Genomic DNA, 20,250 nt, shown 5'->3' with positions numbered 1-20,250 from the left:
AGGTGACGAGAACATTTCAAAGAGGATTTAAAAGAGCTTGAGTTAAAGGAGAAGATGTGTTGCAGAAAGGGTTTTTTTTTTTTAAAGGCTGCTCAAAGTTTATTAGTTTCAGTTGAGTACAAAGTAAACAGGTTACTGAGGCTGCTGAAAAGCACATAGGTGATTCAGATAGTAAAAAAACAATAGCAGTGTGGTTTCTTTTACTTGTTTTTTGGTGTTTTGCTTGTTTTCCTTAAAAAAAAAAAAAACCACAACTACTTCTACACTTATGCAGCCTATCTATTCTAAAGGAATAGGTGGGAGAGGGAAGGGAGGGAAGGGGGAAATGGGCTCTGATGCCTAGCACACTTCAGAAGCGGGGGAGCAGCAGGGAGGGTGCTGCTGCTCATGCAGAAGGCCCAGTGCTGGTCTTGCTGGGCTCGCTGACATGCCGCTTCCTCATGGCCTCCTGAGCCAGGTCACAGGTGATCGTGCCATGAGCAACCTGGAAAGTTCCTGAGTGCTCTGGGGATTCCAATACAGTTGTCATGAATGGATGACTCGACTTGCCGAAGAAGAAGCTTGCCCACCAGTGGCCTGGGTCTGATTTGGGAAGACCAGGATGGTGGGGGATCACTTCCCCAGAGTACTCAGCACTTCCACAGGAGCAATTGCTGGAGGTGGAACCCAGATGCCTTCGGTAGTAGTCATGGGTTGCTACAAGTGAACCTCTGGACGGGATTGCTGCCATATTGCTTGTTCTTCTTATGATGATGTAAACCTTAGTGGCGGCTCCCTAGCAGCCCCTGTCAGGCAGTGGGCTGCAGCGGACGATCACCGGTGACCTGGCTCGGGGGAAGGGGGCTCTAGGCCACAGAGCCCATTTGTAAAGGAGATCACGGGAGGATACTCCACGGCAACAAAAATGCGAGAGTTCTTTGGGTTTCAGAAAGGGTTTTGTATATGCTGAAATTTCAGTTTGAAGGAAAATTTAAAGGTCCCTGTGTGTAGATTTTTTTAAACACAATTTCAATATGAAAAAAGAGAAAGAAGAGAAATGAAAAACAGGACAACAGAGATTATAAGATGTTTTGTTACTAGGGGATTGGAAATCTCTACAAATGGTTAAATTTAGTTGGTGAGGGAAGTCAGCTGCTGGGTGGCTTCAGACTGGGTCAATTGCAGTGAAAAATATCTCTCTATATCTTCCTTCTTCCTTTGCTCCACTCCTGGAAGATGAGGTGGTCCTTCTCCTAGTCAAGTCCATCCACTCAACCTATGCTTTTGGATCCTATTCCCTCTTATCTTATCTGGGATGTTGTCCAATAAATATTCTCTCTGTCTCTGTCTCTCTCTACATCTAAACACAAAGTCTCAGTTTCCTCATCTGTGAAATGAGGGGGATGGAATAGATGGGCTTTGAGGGGTCTTCTATTTTGGGTAATCACCTTATGATGCCTTAATAAATGCTAAATGAATTGATATTACTGGTGATCTAGGACCAACACTCAGTTTCGTAATTTCAGGAATCTAATTTTATTAGTGTGATCAGGACTTATCAGAGGCAACATTGCATAGTTGAAACGTGCTCAAGGTTAGGAAGACCTGGGTCCAACCCCCACCTCGAGTCATCAAATCACTTAATGTTGTTGTGCCTTAATTTGCTCATCTACAAAATGAAGGCATTAGATTCACCGGCCTCTAAGGTCCCTTCCAACTTTAAACCTATGGATTCATGCTGCCCACAGTCATAAGAGCTCTGACTTATAAGTCAATTTAAGCATAAGGCCACATCCCTAGATTAGTGATGCCAAGGAGCTACATTTAGAAATTTTTGGCATAGATTTCCTTTAATTAAAGCAATGAGTTCAACAGACTACTTTCCTCATTTGATTTCTTTTATTTTCTCCCATTAAAAACAAAAACCAGAGCTTCCAAAGAAATGTTTTCAAAGTACCCTTTACAACCTCATACCAAAAAGTATTCCCCTTTACCTGTCAAGCATTTTTGTACTGGCTCGTTCCAACTTCTCCAATATCTGTGGTAGCTGGGTGTCATCATCACAGGAACCACCCCAGCCAAGAACCCGAGCAAGGTCATTTCCTGTACCTAAGGGTAGGACTCCCAGTTGACACTGAAATAAAACACATTTGGAAGACCTTTAATTTAAAGAGTCTAGAAACAGAAAACCCTTTCTCCAGATACAAATTAAGTAATTTGTGTAATTACTTAACACAGTAACAGAAAATTGATAAGAATTGGCAAAAGACAGGCACACATACTTGCCTGTTTGTGCAAGCTGAGTTTATCAATTTCCGACAAAACCCAACCAACGCTTCCATCTCCTCCACAAACAAGAATCCGGAAGTTGTCAAACTTCTGAAATAATCGTAAGCTGAAGGGGGAAATTGTTTTATTTTAGTAAGTTAACTAGTTCAATGAAAAGTCTAATATTTCCCCAGAAGTACTGTTTTCATTAGTATAAATGCAATTATTTCAGATTAATTACAGATAATTTTCTGGGTAAGCATATGAATCGTTCTAATTCAGTTTTGCACAACCTATACTTTTCTTAGAAGATAATAAAGAAAGGGAAAATAAAAATATGAGGAAGGTGAGAGATGAAATTAGAAGGAAGAGAAAAATGAGTAATCATATAAAGAAAAAGGATACCAGGATAGAATGTAAAAAAGAAGAGGATGGAAATAACATTTTCATATTTCAGAAACAAAATAGTATTTTAGATATTACTATTATATTCTAGACCACAGGTTCTCAGCCTAGAGTCAGTTACCCTTTTTAAAAATATCATAATAGCTGTTATTCACTATAAGTCTTTTCCTTATATACTAAATATTTTATTTTATATTATATATTTGATTTTGTATGTGTATATATGTATATGTATATGTGTGTATATACATATGTGTGTGTGTATACACACACATATATTTTAAAATATTTTTTCTGCAAAGGGATTCATAGCCTTCAACAGACTGAATGCCAAAAGGGTTCATGGCACCAAAAAGGTTAAGAAACCCTGGGCTAGTTTTTTTGTAGGCACTTAGGTATCAAATGCCACCTGAGGCACTAGTCTACTATTTTCTACCATATACATTGTGTTCTTTTCTCTTTATCCCCCTCTTTTCAATTCTGCTCTCGCTCTCATTATTCACTTTTCCATTCCTGGCATATCTGACCCTACAGATGGATCTCTTCCTGCTGTTGGTTTGCCTTGTTAAGTTGGTAAACTTTCCTATAGAAATTTTTGCGCAAAATAATTAAAGGACCAAGAGTTTATATACTTTACTTAGTAGGCAATGGGGAGTTACAGAAAGGTTTTGAATTGAGGGGTGAGGCCATCAGGGTGGCACAAAACATCAAATAACTGTGTAAAGAAGAGGTTAGAGTAGGACAGAAGGCAGCAAGACCAGTTGGGGGCTATTACAAGAGTCTAATGAGAAGAGTCTGAAATACAATGAGTGCAGTGATTTAGATTAATCAGTAGCATCCATCGCCACTGTTAAGTACAGCTGGAAGTACCTAGACTCTAGGTCCTAGAGTATACAGATTCATATTTCAAATAATGTGTCATCATCTGACATTACTTCTGAAAAAATGTGCACACAAGTGTTTTTATTTTCTGGGACTTCTATATTTTCTTCTAGTGAAAAGACTATATGTGTATAGGTATATATGAAATCTTGACATTTTAAGTAATAAAACACATTGCGGACATAATTAGAAAAAACAGATGATGGAAGAATTATTTTGGCCATTCCTGTATGAATGGAAGGAATAAATACACACCCTAATGAAAGGAATAATTACACAATTGTAACACATGGATGATAGTAAGTCAAGTATTCTTTCTATTGGTTTAATGGCAGAATTTTTAAGGTTATCGGCAGAAGTTATGCTGGAAACAGTGTATGGGAACACCAAAATTAGATAAAGAAGAGAAATAAAATATGCAGTCTTAGCCCAAAATGTACAGAATACTATACTTCAATTACATTGAAAGAAGGTAATGACTGGATACCTAAGTAATCTGTTATTCAGGTGTTCTAATCTGCTGCAGTAAAACAATACTTTACAAAGACTTTACATAGTTTTAAATAGCTTATAGGTTCACTTAAGGAAATAAGTTTATTTAAAGACTATGTTTGTACTTGCCTCAAGAGAACAAGGGGTTCTGAGTAATTTGGAAATGCTAAAAGTCACCTTGTTTTGGAGGCATATTGAACAACAACAATAAAAACCCACATCCAGTTCTAGAAGAGGTATGAAAATTATTTGATAGCATCAGACCATGCCAAAGTGCTGACACTTTTTTTTGAGAACATAGAAAATCTGACTCTGAAAAATGGGAAATTAAGAAAATCACAAAGAAATAAAAATAAATCTGAAGTTTAGTTGTTGCCTCTATCTATCACAAATATCTCATGAGAACTAATGATTATATCTTGAAACTTTTGAATTCTTTTGGACATAAAATGATATAAACATCATGTCAATAAAAAGTAAATTAGAATACTGCTTTCAAATAAAAGAATAAGACAAATGCTGCATGAAAACTGAAGGGATGTTTTGTTTGTTTTTTTAGCATTTTTGCTTTGTTTTAGGAGAGAATCTTACCCCAAAAAATGGTATTTAGTGAGGAAAAACTATTGCATTAATACTTTTTTTTAAAGTAAAATCTAAGCAAAGCAAATTCTATAAAGCTACTAAATGAATTGAATAGACTATGATTTCATTGTTATAAGAATTACTAGATGAGGAAATTTCCCCTAGTGATACAGGTAGGTGACTTCTTTGAAACTACAAATCTTAAGAAAACTGCCTCAAGAACTTACAGGTTAAGTGACTTGCTCTGGGTCACATGGCCAATATGTGTCACTGACAGAACCTGAATGCAGGTCTTTCTGGCTTCAAGATTGGCTCTCTACCCACTATGCAATGCTGCTTCTCAAAGTGAGGGGGAAAAAACTAATAAAAATGTTTGAAAAGCCTTTGAAAAGTGACAAAGCAATTTACAAAAATACAAACATACAATGTATATAGAACCACACACAAATATTCCTAAACATTTCTGTAACTTACAGGGCTTAGAACAGAAACTCATGTGTAGTAGTCACTGCATAAGTATTAAAAGGGCATACTGTAATATGCAAGTGATCCCTAATTAAATGCTTTCATATGATAAAAAAAAAACTTTCATTTTGAGAAAAGAAATAAAAGATACCATTCTGAGAGATACAGCAGGCCTGGAGAAAGGGAAATATTTTCCTTATTTGGGTGGGGGGGCATAAAAAAGAATTTGTAGACTTCAGACCAGTATCACTGTAACTCCTGCAAAATTCTAGAAAATAATATCAGGGATAGTTTGGACAGGAAGAGGACGTAGTCAGTATGACTTCATAGAGACTGGGTCATTCCAGGCTCATCTGATGCCATTTTCTGACAGGAGTTTGTTACAATAGAAAGGGGATTTCTAGTTTGGTAGATCAAGGAGATATAACTATAGTTTACTTAGATTTTAGCAAAGCATTTGACAAATCCTTTCATGCTACTCTTGCAGAAAAAATGGAGGACCACAGGCTAGGGAGTAGTATAATTAATTTATAGAATGGTTACCATTAATTATTCAGTAAAGGCAAGAATAGGAATGGGTGCAAATATCAAACAGGCAAATTTAGGCATGATAAAAGGACAAACTTCCTGACAATTATAGTTATCCAGAAGCGGGATGGGCTTCTTCAAGAGGCAGCAGAGTTGAAGTCGTCAAACAAAGAGTGGATGATCATTTGTGAGACACATTAGATTGATGGTGTGGTCTTTTCTAACCTCAAGATCTGTCAGTCTGTGATCTCAATGCAAAAATGCTTCTGAGTTGGAAGGAACAGAAAGGGCATAAATATTTATATGTGAAATTGATATTCAAAGAAGTAAGAGTAATTCAGTTGTTCAGGGAATTCACTAAGCAATACAAACAAGTACTATATAGTTTTGAAAATATACCTTCAATCTCTAGTAAATCCCTCTTCTATCCCTGGGGCCCCTCTTGAGTTGAAATTATCCATCATTCCAAATTACATGATTTTTTTTTTTTTGCTTTTTGCAGGGTAATTAGGGTTAAGTGATTTGCCCAAGGTCACACAGCTAGTTTTTGTGTTAAGTGTCTGAGGCCGAATTTGAACTCAAGTCCTCCTGAATCCAGGGCCAGTGCTCTATTCACTGCTCCACCTAGCCACCCCCATGAATTTCATTAAGAGAAGCACAGATTAAGACATGGTGAGATAACGATATTTGTTTGCCTTCTTAATTTAAAATCATAGGTCTCATTTAATAGTCCAGAGGTGAAAAGTAATGAACTAATCAGACATATCATTTACTATAGATCTCAAAATTTCAGACTTTTAAAATTATATAGTGAATACATACTTATAAATATTCTATTTTCAAAGGGGATGGGCAAGATAATAGATCAGGAATAGATTCTGATCCTACTTCTGATAATACTGTTGTCTCATTAGGTACTGACCTGAGTTATCAGTTCTACAATGTGGGAAGGAATAGACTAGATCACCGGGAACAAAATAATTTGATTAATGTTAATTAATCTCTCCATCAAATGCTCTATATCACATTATGCCCCTTGTTCAAGTATGTGGACCATTATATTAACTAATTTTAATACAAGTACCCCACTCACTACTCTATACTACTTTACACTTGAATGAACATGAATATTTTCTCCCATGGTACAGATCACTTATCATCCACACCACTTTTAAGTGCAACTTTTGCCCATGACCTTCAGTAAATCTGCTAGTGGTGCTGCACTCTGGTGTCCTGGAAAACTTTCTCTCCAGGGTTCAGGAGACCTTTCTCCAGTTCTCTTGACATTACTTGGAGATTCCTACAGCATCAAGGCTGTCTGGTATAACTCATTCTCTCAACAGGACAGACCCGTTAATTATTATAGTCATAAATCTCCTCCACGAGATTTATCACACCTCTTTTTATGGACAGCTCATCATTAGTAGAATCCCACCACCAACTCACACTGTGTCTTACCATTATCCTTTGGGTTTTCCAGCTAGGTGGTACAGTGGATGGAGCCCTGAGCTGAGAGTCAGGAAGACAAGTTCAAATCTGACTTTAGACACTTATTAGCTGCGTGACCCTGGGTAAGTCACAACCTCTGTCTCCTTCAGTTACCTCAACTATAAAATGGGGAGCTTCCAGGGTTGTTATCAGGATCAAATGAGATAATATCTGTTAAGCAATTAACACAGATTCTGGCACACAGTAGGTGCTTAATAAATGCTTGTCCCCTAGGTTCCATCTCACTCCCATTTTGGGTTACTGATCATTCTGATTTCTTATGAAGTTGCAGTAATCCATAATTTGTAGCTACATAACATCATTGGAAGAATAATGGTGTTTAAAAGAAGTGTTTCTGTTTCAGAGATAAATCTTCAGAGTGGAGCACTGTGCAGTTTCCTAAATGAAATCCAGTCTGCTCTTTCCTCCTATTCAGTTCTAGGCTAAGTTCATTGTCCATCTGCAGCATTTGTCTAAGATGCATATATGTATTAATGGACCAGTTTTAGAGCTGGTCCAGCTAATTATACATAACAAGGTGGGCAATTGACATTTTTCATCCCTGAAGCTTTTTCTTGGTGGATAATCAAACCAGAATGATTAAAGATCTCATTTAAGAAGCTCTGAAATGTTCCAGGGCTTAATGCAAATCAGCACAATGTAAAAAAAAAAAAAGAGTTTGTAGACAACTTTAGCTTCTACAGAGAAGGTATTCCTCTTCAATCTGGATTCTGAATTAGAAATCCTCTGTGTCAGTTCCAAACAACTTTGGTATGCAGAAATCACCAATCGCTGAACAAAGTTATCCCTATCATTCCCGGAAACTTTTATGACCTTAATATATGAATGAGAAACCCCTCATTGGAGAAAGGCTTTTAAGGTGGCATTTTCTCTACGAAATCAAACACGCTTTTTTGTAGCTAACAAACAGTGAACACAATGATCTCTTGTATCATGTTTACATTTCAGCCAAATACTTGACTTGAAAGGTGCACTCTACTATAGACTACATTTGTAAAAGTAATGTTTGCTACTCTTCTCTTCACTAAGGATGCTTTCAACAAAATCTCTAGCTTTATTCCAAGCTCAGCCTCTCTTCCTATGCAAATATCTTATAAACCCTATAGCTGGTAGCATTTCCTCTCCCTCATGACATTATTTTGTATTTATTTCTATGTGTATGTTGTACTGGCTCACTCCAGTAGAATGTAAACTTCCTCTGGGTATGAACTACTTTACTTTTTATCTTGGTAGCCTCAACAGTGTTTCACCTACAGCAGACACAATGTTTGCTGAATTGAACTGAAATGTGTGTAAAACAATCTCTTCTAGACTTGAGAGTGATGAGAAGGTATGTGTGTGAGTCTGTGGTTATTGATTTCTTTTCCATCATATTTTTTTTTCAATAATAACAGGTATGATATTTTTCTAATCATATGATGTCTTTCCTTTTCATCTTTCCTTTTCTCAAATATCTTGAGAATTGATTCCACAATATCTTTAAAATTATGTTAATTCCAGTCTAAACTTTCTCTCTCTATGCAGTTCTTCTGGTCTAGCTGCTCATCTCCTCTTTGACTTTTTTCTTCTTTTTGGAAGGGGGAAGGCAGGGCAATTGGGGTTAAGTGACTTGTCCAAAATACATGTCTTTTTATTTCCTAGTGTGACATATTGGAAAAAAAAAACAGATCCATTATAGTTCAAATGTAGTGGTTTCATTCTCATTGATGGAGAAAACATCTTGTGTTAGAAACCTTGAGTGTTCTTTTCCATTTCCCCTCCAATGGTTGTTATCCTGGTTTTATCCTTAAATGCTTTTGAGATGATTTAACATAATTGGGTCTCATATCAAGTTTTCTATGACCTCATTTTTCTTTCCACCACATCTAGGAGTACTATGAGACAAAACTGGTCATAAACTTCCCCCATCCTCCTCTATAATACATTGTAAGTATATTTACATTCTAAATTGATATTATTATTATTAGTTGCCATATCTCTCCATTTGGTAAAAATATCAGCTGTTTATTGGTTGAGTGCTGTCTAAAGACTTGTTTTCCTGTCATATCAACTACCTTACATTTATACTGATGTTTCATATGAAATGGTAATAGCACATCTTGATTCTTCTTCCTCTATCCATTTCCCATTTGAGGGTATTCATAGCTTGTTTATATAGGTTGGGTTGGAGCTATTTTAAATGCATGATAAAGTTCAATTTTATCTTCCAGTCTGTTGTTAGTTCTGATCTCCACTCTAACAAACCAATTATATACATACAGACAGCTGATTCAGAAAGGACTTTCAGGGCAGCTAGGTAATGCAGTGAATAGAACACTGGCCCTGGAGTCAGGAGGACCTGAGTTTAAAATTGGTCTCCAACACTTGACACACTTACTAGCTGTGTGACCTTGGGCAAGTCACTTAACCCCAATTGCCCTGCCTTCCCCTATCCAAAAAAAAAGACTTTCACATTAGGAACTTTTTCATCTGTGGTTGCTTCCTATTTGTTATGTCATTTTTTTGTGATTTTATTTGGTGAATGTCATGTCTATTATTCCAACCTTCATCTGAATAAAGTATTCATAATCTATAGACGTGCATCAGCTAACTCAATCTCTTCTTTATACTGATGAGGAAAGTGAGGCCAAAACAGGAGAAATTACTTGCAAAGGGTTACAGAAGAAACAAATGACAGAGTAAGATTCAAACTCAGGTTCTTTCACTACAAATCCACCTCTATTTCTACTCTACCATATTTTCCAACATTTTTTTTAGTATCTTCCTCTATTCACATGTTTCCCTGATCACGCTATTTTTGCTTCTGCTATCACAAGTACCTTAAAGAGAACCAATTGGGCCATAAGCTTTTTAGTTCTTGGCTTTGGCTGCAGGATAAAAATAAACTCTGCCACCTTCCATGTTTGCCTCTCTAAGAATACAGAGGTTATCCTTACATTTAATGGCGAGAATGTCAATACTGAAATGATTCCTTTCTTTCAGTAACATGTCAACTCAGTGACCTCTATGACCTTAGAACTCCCACTTACAGTGACAACAGAAAAGTTAATGTTTCTAGATGGTCTGAAAACAGATTCCTAGCATGTTCTGCTCCCTTTTCTGAAAGTTGCCAGTACCACTGCAGAAGTAGAAGAGGCCATTTTGTAATTTTCTTTATTTCATGGGTTCTGATGACCAAAAACTTATCACTTAGTAGCCAGATCCTCCATAATTAGCTAGACTGATCTTCAGAAAATAGCCAGTCTATTGCTATAACTCTACTCAACATCTTTTCATCATGGAAGAACCTACTACAGCTTGGTTTATACTGATAGCCTTTGGGAGCGCAAGGTTACCTTGAAATACAACACTGAGATACTAGAATGGATCTTTTGTGAAAGTATCATTACCTACTAAGGCAAATAGTAATAGTACACCATGATGAATTTATATATGAATATAATGAAATAAATGAATGTTTTCTAGAACCAAGCAAACTGACATATCATCACTGTATATAACTGTTAAATGGAACTCTTTAAAGAGTTAACCAAATTCTGAGAAATTAAAAAACTTAAAATTTAATTAATCCATATAAATATCTGAAATAGTAATAAAACATCTATAATTTAATTATTTTCTTTAGAATAAAAATCAATCCTTTATCTATATCTGTTTTTAGATACATCTATAATAGTAATGGCAAATACACATGGAGGGAGATGCAAACTCAATTTCTTATTTTATACTAGGTTTTATTGAAAGAAGATTTCTCAGTAATGAATAATGTATTACCCCAAATGAGGTCCTCCATTTATTAAGTCAAACACCTGAGCAGGATTTAACAACTGTTTAAATCGACGGAGAAACTTTACTCCCTGATTATCTCCACTTTTAGAGTTGACAAATACCAAAAGCGGGCTAGCACGACATGGTGGAGCCGTTGCTTTCCAAAATCCTGCAAAAACACAAATGGCAAGATCAGTAAAGATGGCTTTATTGTTTAAATAACAGTAAATCAGAGAAAGGAGAAATGTTAAAATCTATAAAAAAGGACTATTAGCTGAATATTATCTACTATTTGAATACTTGAAATAATTAAGCTAAAACATAAGCCATACCTTGATTCAATTTTAAAAGATAGTTAATGGCTATTGTTTGCATACAATTAACATTAAAATATACTATTTTTTTGTATTCTAATGTTCAGCAACAAAAAATTTCAAAATAGGATAAAAATCAGTAGTTGCTACCATTTTCTATCTGTTTTGAATAGAGGCCAATTGAATACATTTTTAGACATACTAATTGTTCTCTTCTAGGAATACTGACTTTTTAAACACAATGAATAGATTTAAGTTTAGGTTATAATAATTCACTTATTATTTAATGAAATATTTTTATCTCTTTTTTTGGAGGGCAATTGGGGTTAAGTGACTTACCCAAGGTCACAAGGCTAGTTTTTGTGTTAAGTGTCTGAGGCTGGATTTGAACTCAGGTCCTCCTGACTCTGGGGCCAGTGCTCTATTCACTGCGCCACCTAGCCACCCCTTTTTTCTCCTTTTCAACTCCCACCCCTCATCTAAATAACTATTCTTTACTTTGGAATGACCTCAACAGAACTTTGATACAATATGGCTTAAGATGCATATATTTAAATGATAAGTCGAATTTTATTCTTTGAAAATGAGAAAAATATAAAGCACCATATCAATGCCACATAATAAGAATAATGATATAGTTAAAGTCTTATACTAGTAATATAGGGTTGATTGAGAGAGATATACATTATATGTATATATATATATATATGCACACACACATATATTTTTATGTATGTGTGCATGTATGTATAGGCAGCATGGTACATAGTAAAGAGAGAAACCTCAGAATCAGGAAGCCCTGGATTCAAATTCTACTTCTGACACATACTTGCCACATGAGTGGGTAAGTCCTATAACCTCTCAGTGCTCCCCAGGGCACTCTCTCAGATTGTAAATTATAGAGCATGATGATCTGCATTGGTATAGGGAGTTTTCTCAATCAGAGTACCCTATACCCATGGAACAAGAGTTCCAGTGAAAAAACAAAACAAAACACAATCATATAGCATGTCCAAGTTTTAATGAAAGTTGTCACTATTCTCCATGTTATAAAGAACAAAGGTACTTGGTTCTATATTTTGTATTTAAACTAAGTTGTGCCATTCTTAAAAGAGAATTATGAAAGAGATTGTATAATACTTCATAATTTAAGTTTAAAATTACCCCCAAAATCATGTGGTTAGGGTTTTCCCTAGTTCTTTTCAGGCGATAATCAGTAACTATCTTATGTTAACTATCAAAATGAATAGGGTAACAAATAATACATATGAAAATTTCACAGAAAAGCAATGGAAATGTAGAACTTTAACGTTTCTATCAATTCATAATTGATAGATCATTTTCCTGCTTCAATGGTTTAAGTGAAAAGACAGAGAAACTAATTCTGGAATAAATAATGGCAGTTGTGTGGATTAAGCGAAAATATACATATGCACAATAATTATATATCAAGAACACTCATAACTTATACTATTACATACCATCAGAGTCTATGCTGTTCAGTGCAATCGGGGGTATGATAGACACCTTACATTGGTCAAGCGGACATTTATAAGGAAACAAATCTTTGCAGGCAGTGTGTACCTAATAACAAATGATGTTTGATAAATACCAGTGAAAGAGATTCAATTCCCTAACAACTAATAACATATATTACAAATATAGGTGAGCACATATCACAAAAGATCTAATCATTTGTAATAGCTTCTAGTTCAAGGTCATCCTTCTCAGTATCAAATAATAGCTGCTAAAAGACCAATAATTTGGTAATTAGCATCCTTTTTCAGTATCTGCTATACAAGGAACCACCCCCTCCCCACGACTTACCTTAAAACTTCACTAAGACTTTGAGAACACCCCATATATTCATTACATTATGCCAAGCCAGATGCTTAACCTATAGGTCACAGTTTTATGATCTGTAAGATAAATAGATCTGATGCACTAAATAAAATTCCCAAGAGAGAAAAAAAAAGGATTAGGAGATGGCTGCTAACACTGAGAAGAGAGGCAATGTTTCATGAGATGAAGACAAAAAACTAACTCTAATCACTTAAACCCTGGCCTTAGATACTTAGATAAATGCTAACTTACTTATTAATAAGATCTATGTGGTGTAAAGGAGTATATATACAAGGTCCCCCGAGATCAAGGGTGGGTGTGTGGGTGTGTGTGTTTCTATCTAAGAGCAGTAGCCTTTTAAAATATTGTCTTGGGTTTTTTTTTTAATTTCCCCATTAGTCCTTTTTTTGAAACAACCCCACCCTGCTGTCACTTTCAGATTGAATTCTCCCTTGCAACAAAGAAAAGAAAGTGAAAACCCTCAATACAACAAATGCTTTTAATAATAATTCTAATAATAATAATAATAATAATATATAATAATGTCAAATACCTGGAATATTATGCCATTTTATTCCAATTGGTGTAAAAAATTGAAAAATAACAGTGGTTACTGGAAGAACTTCATGTACAAAGAAAAGAATATTTTGAGGGAAATTGTGGTAACAAAAATAAAAGTAATCCTGATTTTTAAATATAGTTTTTACATCTAGTTTAGCACCAGATTTTGTATTTCAAAAGTATCACATTAAAATCTAAAAAGCATGCTTGAAAAAAAAGCAAATCATGATATCTAGCTGTAGCAAAGGCTGTCATTCTAAGATTCCTTGGAAACTCTCAATACAGCAAGATATATGATACAGAAATCACAAGCCCTTCATGCCTCTGTAGATTTTTTTCAAGAATTGTTGTGTTACAACATGACTAATGTGGAAATATGTTTAATATGATTATACATGTAAAACCTATATCAGATTGCTTGCTGTCCTGGGGAAAGGGAACTGAGGAGAGAGGAAAATTTAGAACTCAAAATTTTACAAAAATGAATGTTGAGGGGGCAGCTAGGTGGCGCAGTGAACAGAGCACTGGCCCTGGAGTCTGGAAGTCCTGAGTTCAAATCCAGCCTCAGACACTTAACACACACACACACACACACACACACACACACACACACACACACACAAACTAGCCATGTGACCTTGGGCAAGTCACTTAACCCCAATTGCCTTCCAAAAACAAAAAAACAAAAAAAAAAAATGAATGTTGAAAACTATCTTTACATGTAATTGGAAAAAGTAAAATAGTATTAAGAAAAAAAGAAATTGTTGTGGTAAAAAAAAAAATATCCATTACTTGGCTATACACATTCTGGTAACAGCTCTCTATTAATTTAGAATGGTTCTCTGACAAGAAGTGCAATCTGTCCTGGGAGTTTAAGTCTTTCCAGGATGATTGCACCTAGCATGAATTGTGTTCCCATTGGTATAGGTCTTTGGGAACCCAGGATTACCCTTATACCATCACATGTTATCAGATCAAAACTGGAATAGAGGAAAAATGCCTTAATGCAAAGGATAATCTATGTCCATATGAAAAATAGGATCTATAATTATAGGGAGGCATATTTATAAAGGCTTTAGATAGTAAAGGGAAAATGTGTATATAATATATAAATGGCATCTGTATGATCAGCTCATCAATGCCCTGGCTTCTTTGTCTTACTTACAAACTTTAAGATATTAAAGATGAAATGAGAAAATATATAAACAAAACTCAAAGAGTAATACAAAAATAAAAACAGATACCAAGTAACTTTATATGCCACAGTAAAAAATGCCTACCATAGCTTTACACCAAAGGCACTTCCAATCTTGGAGACGTAGGACGCTGCCACAAGTCTTATCACAGACTGCGCATTTGGCACTGACGGGTAAGTTGCCTTCTAGCCATTGATGAGGCATGGCTATCTGTGGGCCAAGGGAGAAGAGGGTAGACTGAATTAGATGGCCCAGAACCAAACAAAACAAACTCAAAATTTAATAATCACTCACATTAACAATAACCCCTTCTTTGAATTAATATCATATGTAAAGGTATCTAGATTAAGAAGTATCATTCAAATCCACAGAATTTATAAATAGTGGCTTTAGACATGAGAAAGCAATCTTTACTTTGTATGTTATACACCAACTATTTTTAGCAAACAAATCTTTTTAAATCCAGTCTTTTTAATTCTTATCCATGTCCACACACACTGCAGTGAGCAATGTTATCTTTGAATGTGAAGAGATATTCTTAAACAAACACATGTGCACAATGTCAGCTTTTATTTCTACCAGAAAGAAGAAAGGATTTGACAGTACAAGAAGGAGAGAAGGGTCCATTTTCTGCTATCATGTAGGTTATCTACTGCATTATTAGTGCTTGTAAATAGAATCATTTAATATGGACAAATGTTATACATAATTTAAAAGTCTGGATAATGCACATGATACATGGAGAAATGTACCACTCTTTTATGAGAGTAGAATGAGTAGTGCTGAAAATGAAAACCTGAGATTTCTAAAGTTCTTTTTTGCTAAAAGAGCTCAATTTAAATGCCATATGTGCAAATGCAAGAGCTGTAAGAAAATGAACACAATTATCTTTAAAATCCAGAGCATATGCTTTCTTTATTAATCTAACTTTAAATTTTAAAAATATTTTTATATTATTTCAATTTATTAAATTCTAACAGATAGCTGGTGCATAGCTAGTTGTTTAAGATTTGCAAAGTACTTCTTAAACATTTTCCCATTTGATCTTGGGCTTGAAATTGGTCAATGTTTAGTAATGCATGGTTTCTACACTAGTTGGCACATTATTTCTAAATAAGAAGAAGCTGAGAGTAAGGAGTGGCAGCTAGTTATAAACTCCTTTTTTTTTTTAACTTTCTGCCTCTACAACGGCTATGAATGATTCCTAGAAACACCCACCACAAAAGCTGCATGCCTTTTCAGCACTGCCCAGGAGCCTGGTATCCTTAGAATCTGCCAGGACTACTGGGTAGAACTAATCCATCCCTGCAACAGGCTAAAAGGAAGCAGTGCGAAATTATCTTGTTTTTTTCCATCAAGCCAGAAGCAAATGGGCAAATACTACTATTCTACTACACAACACATTTCTTTCCTAACTTCTCTGAGAAATCTTCCTTCAATATCTCACAGTGCTCAGGGAGAGCTGAAAAGCAGTTAAAAATAAAAAAGACTCAAAATTAATATTAACCTCATCTTGACTCTAGAACAAAACTTAGGCTTGATGAAAGCAGAGAGAGACCTTGCTCAGTCAAGAGGATTGGTTTTTCAAAGAATTCAGATGATTAAATGACTCTTATTGAACCAAGTAATAATTACCCCACTTAATTCTGAATTCTATTTCCCCAATGCGGAAAACATGCAATTCTGGCTGTAGGAATCATCTAAAATAGGCAAGGTAGAAACTTACACCATCTTCATCCTCAATGATGTCTTTCCCAATGGAAGCTAGCGTAGTCCATTTGCAATTATTTGTTGCCCTCACTGCACATCTTTTGTGAGCTTTGAATTTACACACTAGAAAAAAATATATATGTATGTATCAACCATTCCTTATTTTTTAAGTACCAAATGCAAATTATTCCATGAAATTAATTTCAATGGACACCAGAAAAAAATAAAACCACATAATTCAGATATAAAACTTTAATTCTAGGGGCGGCTAGGTGGCACAATGAATAGAGAACTAGCCCTGAAGTCAGGAAGACCTGAGTTCAAATCCAGCCTCAGACACTTAACACTTACTTAGCCATGTGACCTTGGGCAAGTCACTTAACCTCAATTGCCCTGCCTTCCCCCTTCCAAAAAAAAATCAAAAACAAAACAAAACAAAAAACTCTTTAATTCTAGTTTTGTCACTTTACATACATACAGTCATCATAGTATGTATTTATTCATGCCTAGACCTTTAAAATTAATTGTTCCCATGTACATAATACTTTACAAAATCCAGCCTCACATAGGGATGACATGAAATGAGTAATTTAAGTATTATTATTCCCATTTCAAAGAAAAAAAAAACTGAAACTCAGAAGTAAAATGATTTTTTCAAAGTCATACAGCTAGCAAGCATTGAAGTCTAAATTTCAGCTCAGGTCTTCTAACTTCCATGCATATGATGCTACTGCTACTTCACATTATTTTTTCAGGAAGTTATTACCAGAATATATAAGTACCATACTCCTTAATGGGGACATAGAAAAGAAATGCACATTTAGTTCTCATCTTATCTGGGATAAAAATAAGGGAAGGACTCCGGATTACTTTTTTTTTAAGAATAAGAGAGAAGAAAATACAAATTAGTAAGAAAAGTTGAGGAAAGATTTTTTTTAATACCAGAAAAAAAATTAGTCTCAAGGATGATAACTAATAGAAATATGACCAGGAACCAAAAGGAGAGTGTTATAACTTAAAGTCATTATTCTGGTATACCTAACTGGTAAATGAGACAGGAACAATGATGTAATTCTGCCACCAAATTAATCACTGCAAAGAATCTTACTAGGACATGATATCCAGCACTATAAGCAAAAACTGAAATCAATCAATTAATCAATATGCATTTTGAAGCACCTACAATGGGCCAAGAACTAGGCTATGTGCTTGGAAAATATAGAATCCAGTGAAGAGAGATAACAGGTATGTGGACGGGGGAGGATAGGATTGAATGCATAAATAAATAAATAAATAGATAGATAGATAGATAGATAGATAGATAGATAGATAGATAGATAGATAGATAGATAGATATAGATAGATAAATGAATGAATGAATGAATAAATAAATAAATGAATGAATGAATGAATGAAAGAATAAATAAATATATGTATATATATATATATATATATATATATATATAGGTAGCGATGTGGCATAATGGATAAAAGGGTAGTCCTGGAGTCAGGAAAATTCATCTTCATGAGTTCAAATTCAGCCTCAAACACGCATGTATGACCCTGGGTAAATCATTTAATCCTGTTTACCTCAGTTTCCTCATCTGTAAAATGAGGCAGAGAAGGAAATGGCAAATCACTCAAGTATCTTTGCCAAGAAAACCCCATGTGGGGTCATGGAGAGTTGGACAAAGCTGAAAACAACTGATTGGCAACAAAACAGATACAAGGTGACTTAGAGAAGAAGGCACCGACATTTTCAGGGACCAGAAAAGGCTTCAAGTAGAATGTGCTACACTGACTAAGCCTTGAAGGAAGCTAGGGATTCTAAGAGGCAGGAGTAAGGAAGGCATGCATTCAGGGTAGGAGGAACAGCCTGTGCAAAAGCACAGAGGAGAGAGAAGTCGAGGTGGGAGGTTCAGAAAAAAAATCAGTTTTGACTTTGTATTCCCAGGAGCTTAATAAATGCTTGTGAATTGACTAACTGCACTGTTGTATCAGCAAGTACCCTAGCACACCAAGGATGGCTTGCTAGCACAGTTCTTTGATCTGCTTTGCTAAAGGAAAGACAACTTTTAAAGGGTCAACAACCTTACTTTAATTACAAATAAGTAGAAAATACAAGCAGAGAATTTAGCACAGAAATTCAACAGACAGGGCTCCTACTGTCTGAACAAAGTAATACAACCACCTACATACACCACCAGACCTGGAGAGAACAAACCTCTGAGTAGTCAGGGGGCTGTTAGCAAACTGCTACTCAGAATCCTGTCCAGGGAATCAAAAGATCCTTCTCATAAGTGAACCCTCAAAGCAAAATGCCAGTCTCCCAGAGTATATAACAAAGACTCTGCATCTGATTGGCTGAGTGTCAAGGAGCTTGGAAATCCTCGTGCCCCAGCACTTAACTGGAAAATTCCTGGAGCCCAAAACCTGATTAGCTCTGGGTTAGGGCCCTATGTGCCTATTAATGGAAAGGAAAAATCTTCAAATTCCATTAATAATACAACTGTATATGTATATACTGTAGTGTATATACATATACACTAGGAAGCAATATACATATACAAAGGAAGCAATGTGTAACAAAGCTGGAAAGGTAGGATGAAATTAGGTGGCAGACGGCTTTAAATCCTAAAAAGGGAATTTGTATTGGATCCTATGGGTAATAGGAAGCACATGGTGAGATTTCCACAGTTAAAAACATAAGGCAGGCCCCAAAGATGTCATTTCTTCAGGCTACTTAATAACTCTTTTGAAGTGCATAAAGAATCCTTCTCTAGAGTTTGCCCTCTAAAGTTGCTTTTTCTCCCTTATTCTGCTCCATGGGCTCATGTCCCAGCTAGTTCCACCATGCTATAGTTTATCAAGGAAGCAGAGAACAGAATTATAAAGGATTACTGAGAAAAGGAACCATGAAGATCCAAAGATCTAATCCAAACATTTCCTTCCCTCTCCAGTTTACAGAAGAAAGCTCACATCTAGAGAGCTACCATGACTTGCTCAGGAACTAGTAAGTGGCGTACCCAAGACTGATGCTTAAAAGTCCATCAAGCTTGCTGTTAGAGCACACTGTCTCTCCAAACAAACACAGTCTGCCCTTGTGAGGATAAGGAGGGGAGGAAAAGCATATAGCTACATAGTCCAGATGATTTGGGTGAGGGCGGCCATCAAAGTCTGGTCCTCCCCCTCCCCCCCCACATACCTGTTGTCTCTCTTCGCTGGATTCTATATTTTCCAAGCACATAGCCTAGTTCTTGTCCCATTGTAGGTGCTTCAAAATGCGTATTGATTGACTGAATGATTTTAGTTTTTACTTACAGTGCTGGATATCATGCCCTAGTAAGATTCTTTGCAGCGATTAATTTGGTGACAGAATTACATCGTTGTTCCCGTCTCATTTATCAGTTATGTAAACGAGAATAATGACTTTAAGTTTTAACACTCTCCTTCTGGCTCCCGATCATGCTTTTATTAGTTATCATCCTTGAGAAAGTAAGGAGGAATCCCTCACTGCAGAGAGGAGCTAGAAACTCTGGGGAGGGAAGAAAATGGGGAAGACAACAGTTGCAGACTATGGAAAAGTATTTAAGATAATCCAACATGAAGAGATTCTTTGTATACTTCTAGGACTAAACGAATCCCAGAAAACTGTTACTGTGGCATTTGCAGGGCTAATGGTTATCTATTTATCAGTTTGGATTTTGGTTTTTTAGATTCAATCTCTGCCCCATACCTCTCTTTCTCTC

The 20,250-nt window shown here is 35.7% G+C and overlaps 1 protein-coding gene across 10 annotated transcripts in view; it reads right to left on the bottom strand.

Annotated features, from left to right (window-relative positions):
* The window catches only part of DGKH (diacylglycerol kinase eta), a 239,064-nt gene that overhangs the window by 68,384 nt on the left and 150,430 nt on the right, over positions 1–20,250 (bottom strand). For all 10 annotated transcript variants that reach the window (XM_069068656.1, XM_069068661.1, XM_069068662.1 and 7 more), the window contains 6 exons: positions 16,518–16,624; positions 14,876–15,001; positions 12,674–12,776; positions 10,885–11,047; positions 2,266–2,374; positions 1,974–2,113 (listed from right to left, as the gene is read on the bottom strand). In XM_069068656.1, the coding sequence (XP_068924757.1) occupies positions 1,974–2,113; positions 2,266–2,374; positions 10,885–11,047; positions 12,674–12,776; positions 14,876–15,001; positions 16,518–16,624 (748 nt within the window). The remainder of the gene's footprint in view (positions 1–1,973; positions 2,114–2,265; positions 2,375–10,884; positions 11,048–12,673; positions 12,777–14,875; positions 15,002–16,517; positions 16,625–20,250) is intronic.

Source organism: Petaurus breviceps, unplaced genomic scaffold, assembly GCF_028583685.1.
Source record: "Petaurus breviceps papuanus isolate PSGF00001 unplaced genomic scaffold, PetGlider_PUasm1.0 90769, whole genome shotgun sequence".
In the NCBI taxonomy this organism is placed as follows: Eukaryota; Metazoa; Chordata; class Mammalia; order Diprotodontia; family Petauridae; genus Petaurus; species Petaurus breviceps.
Note: the sequence above shows the minus strand (reverse complement) of the source record. Positions and strands in the feature narration are given on the sequence as shown.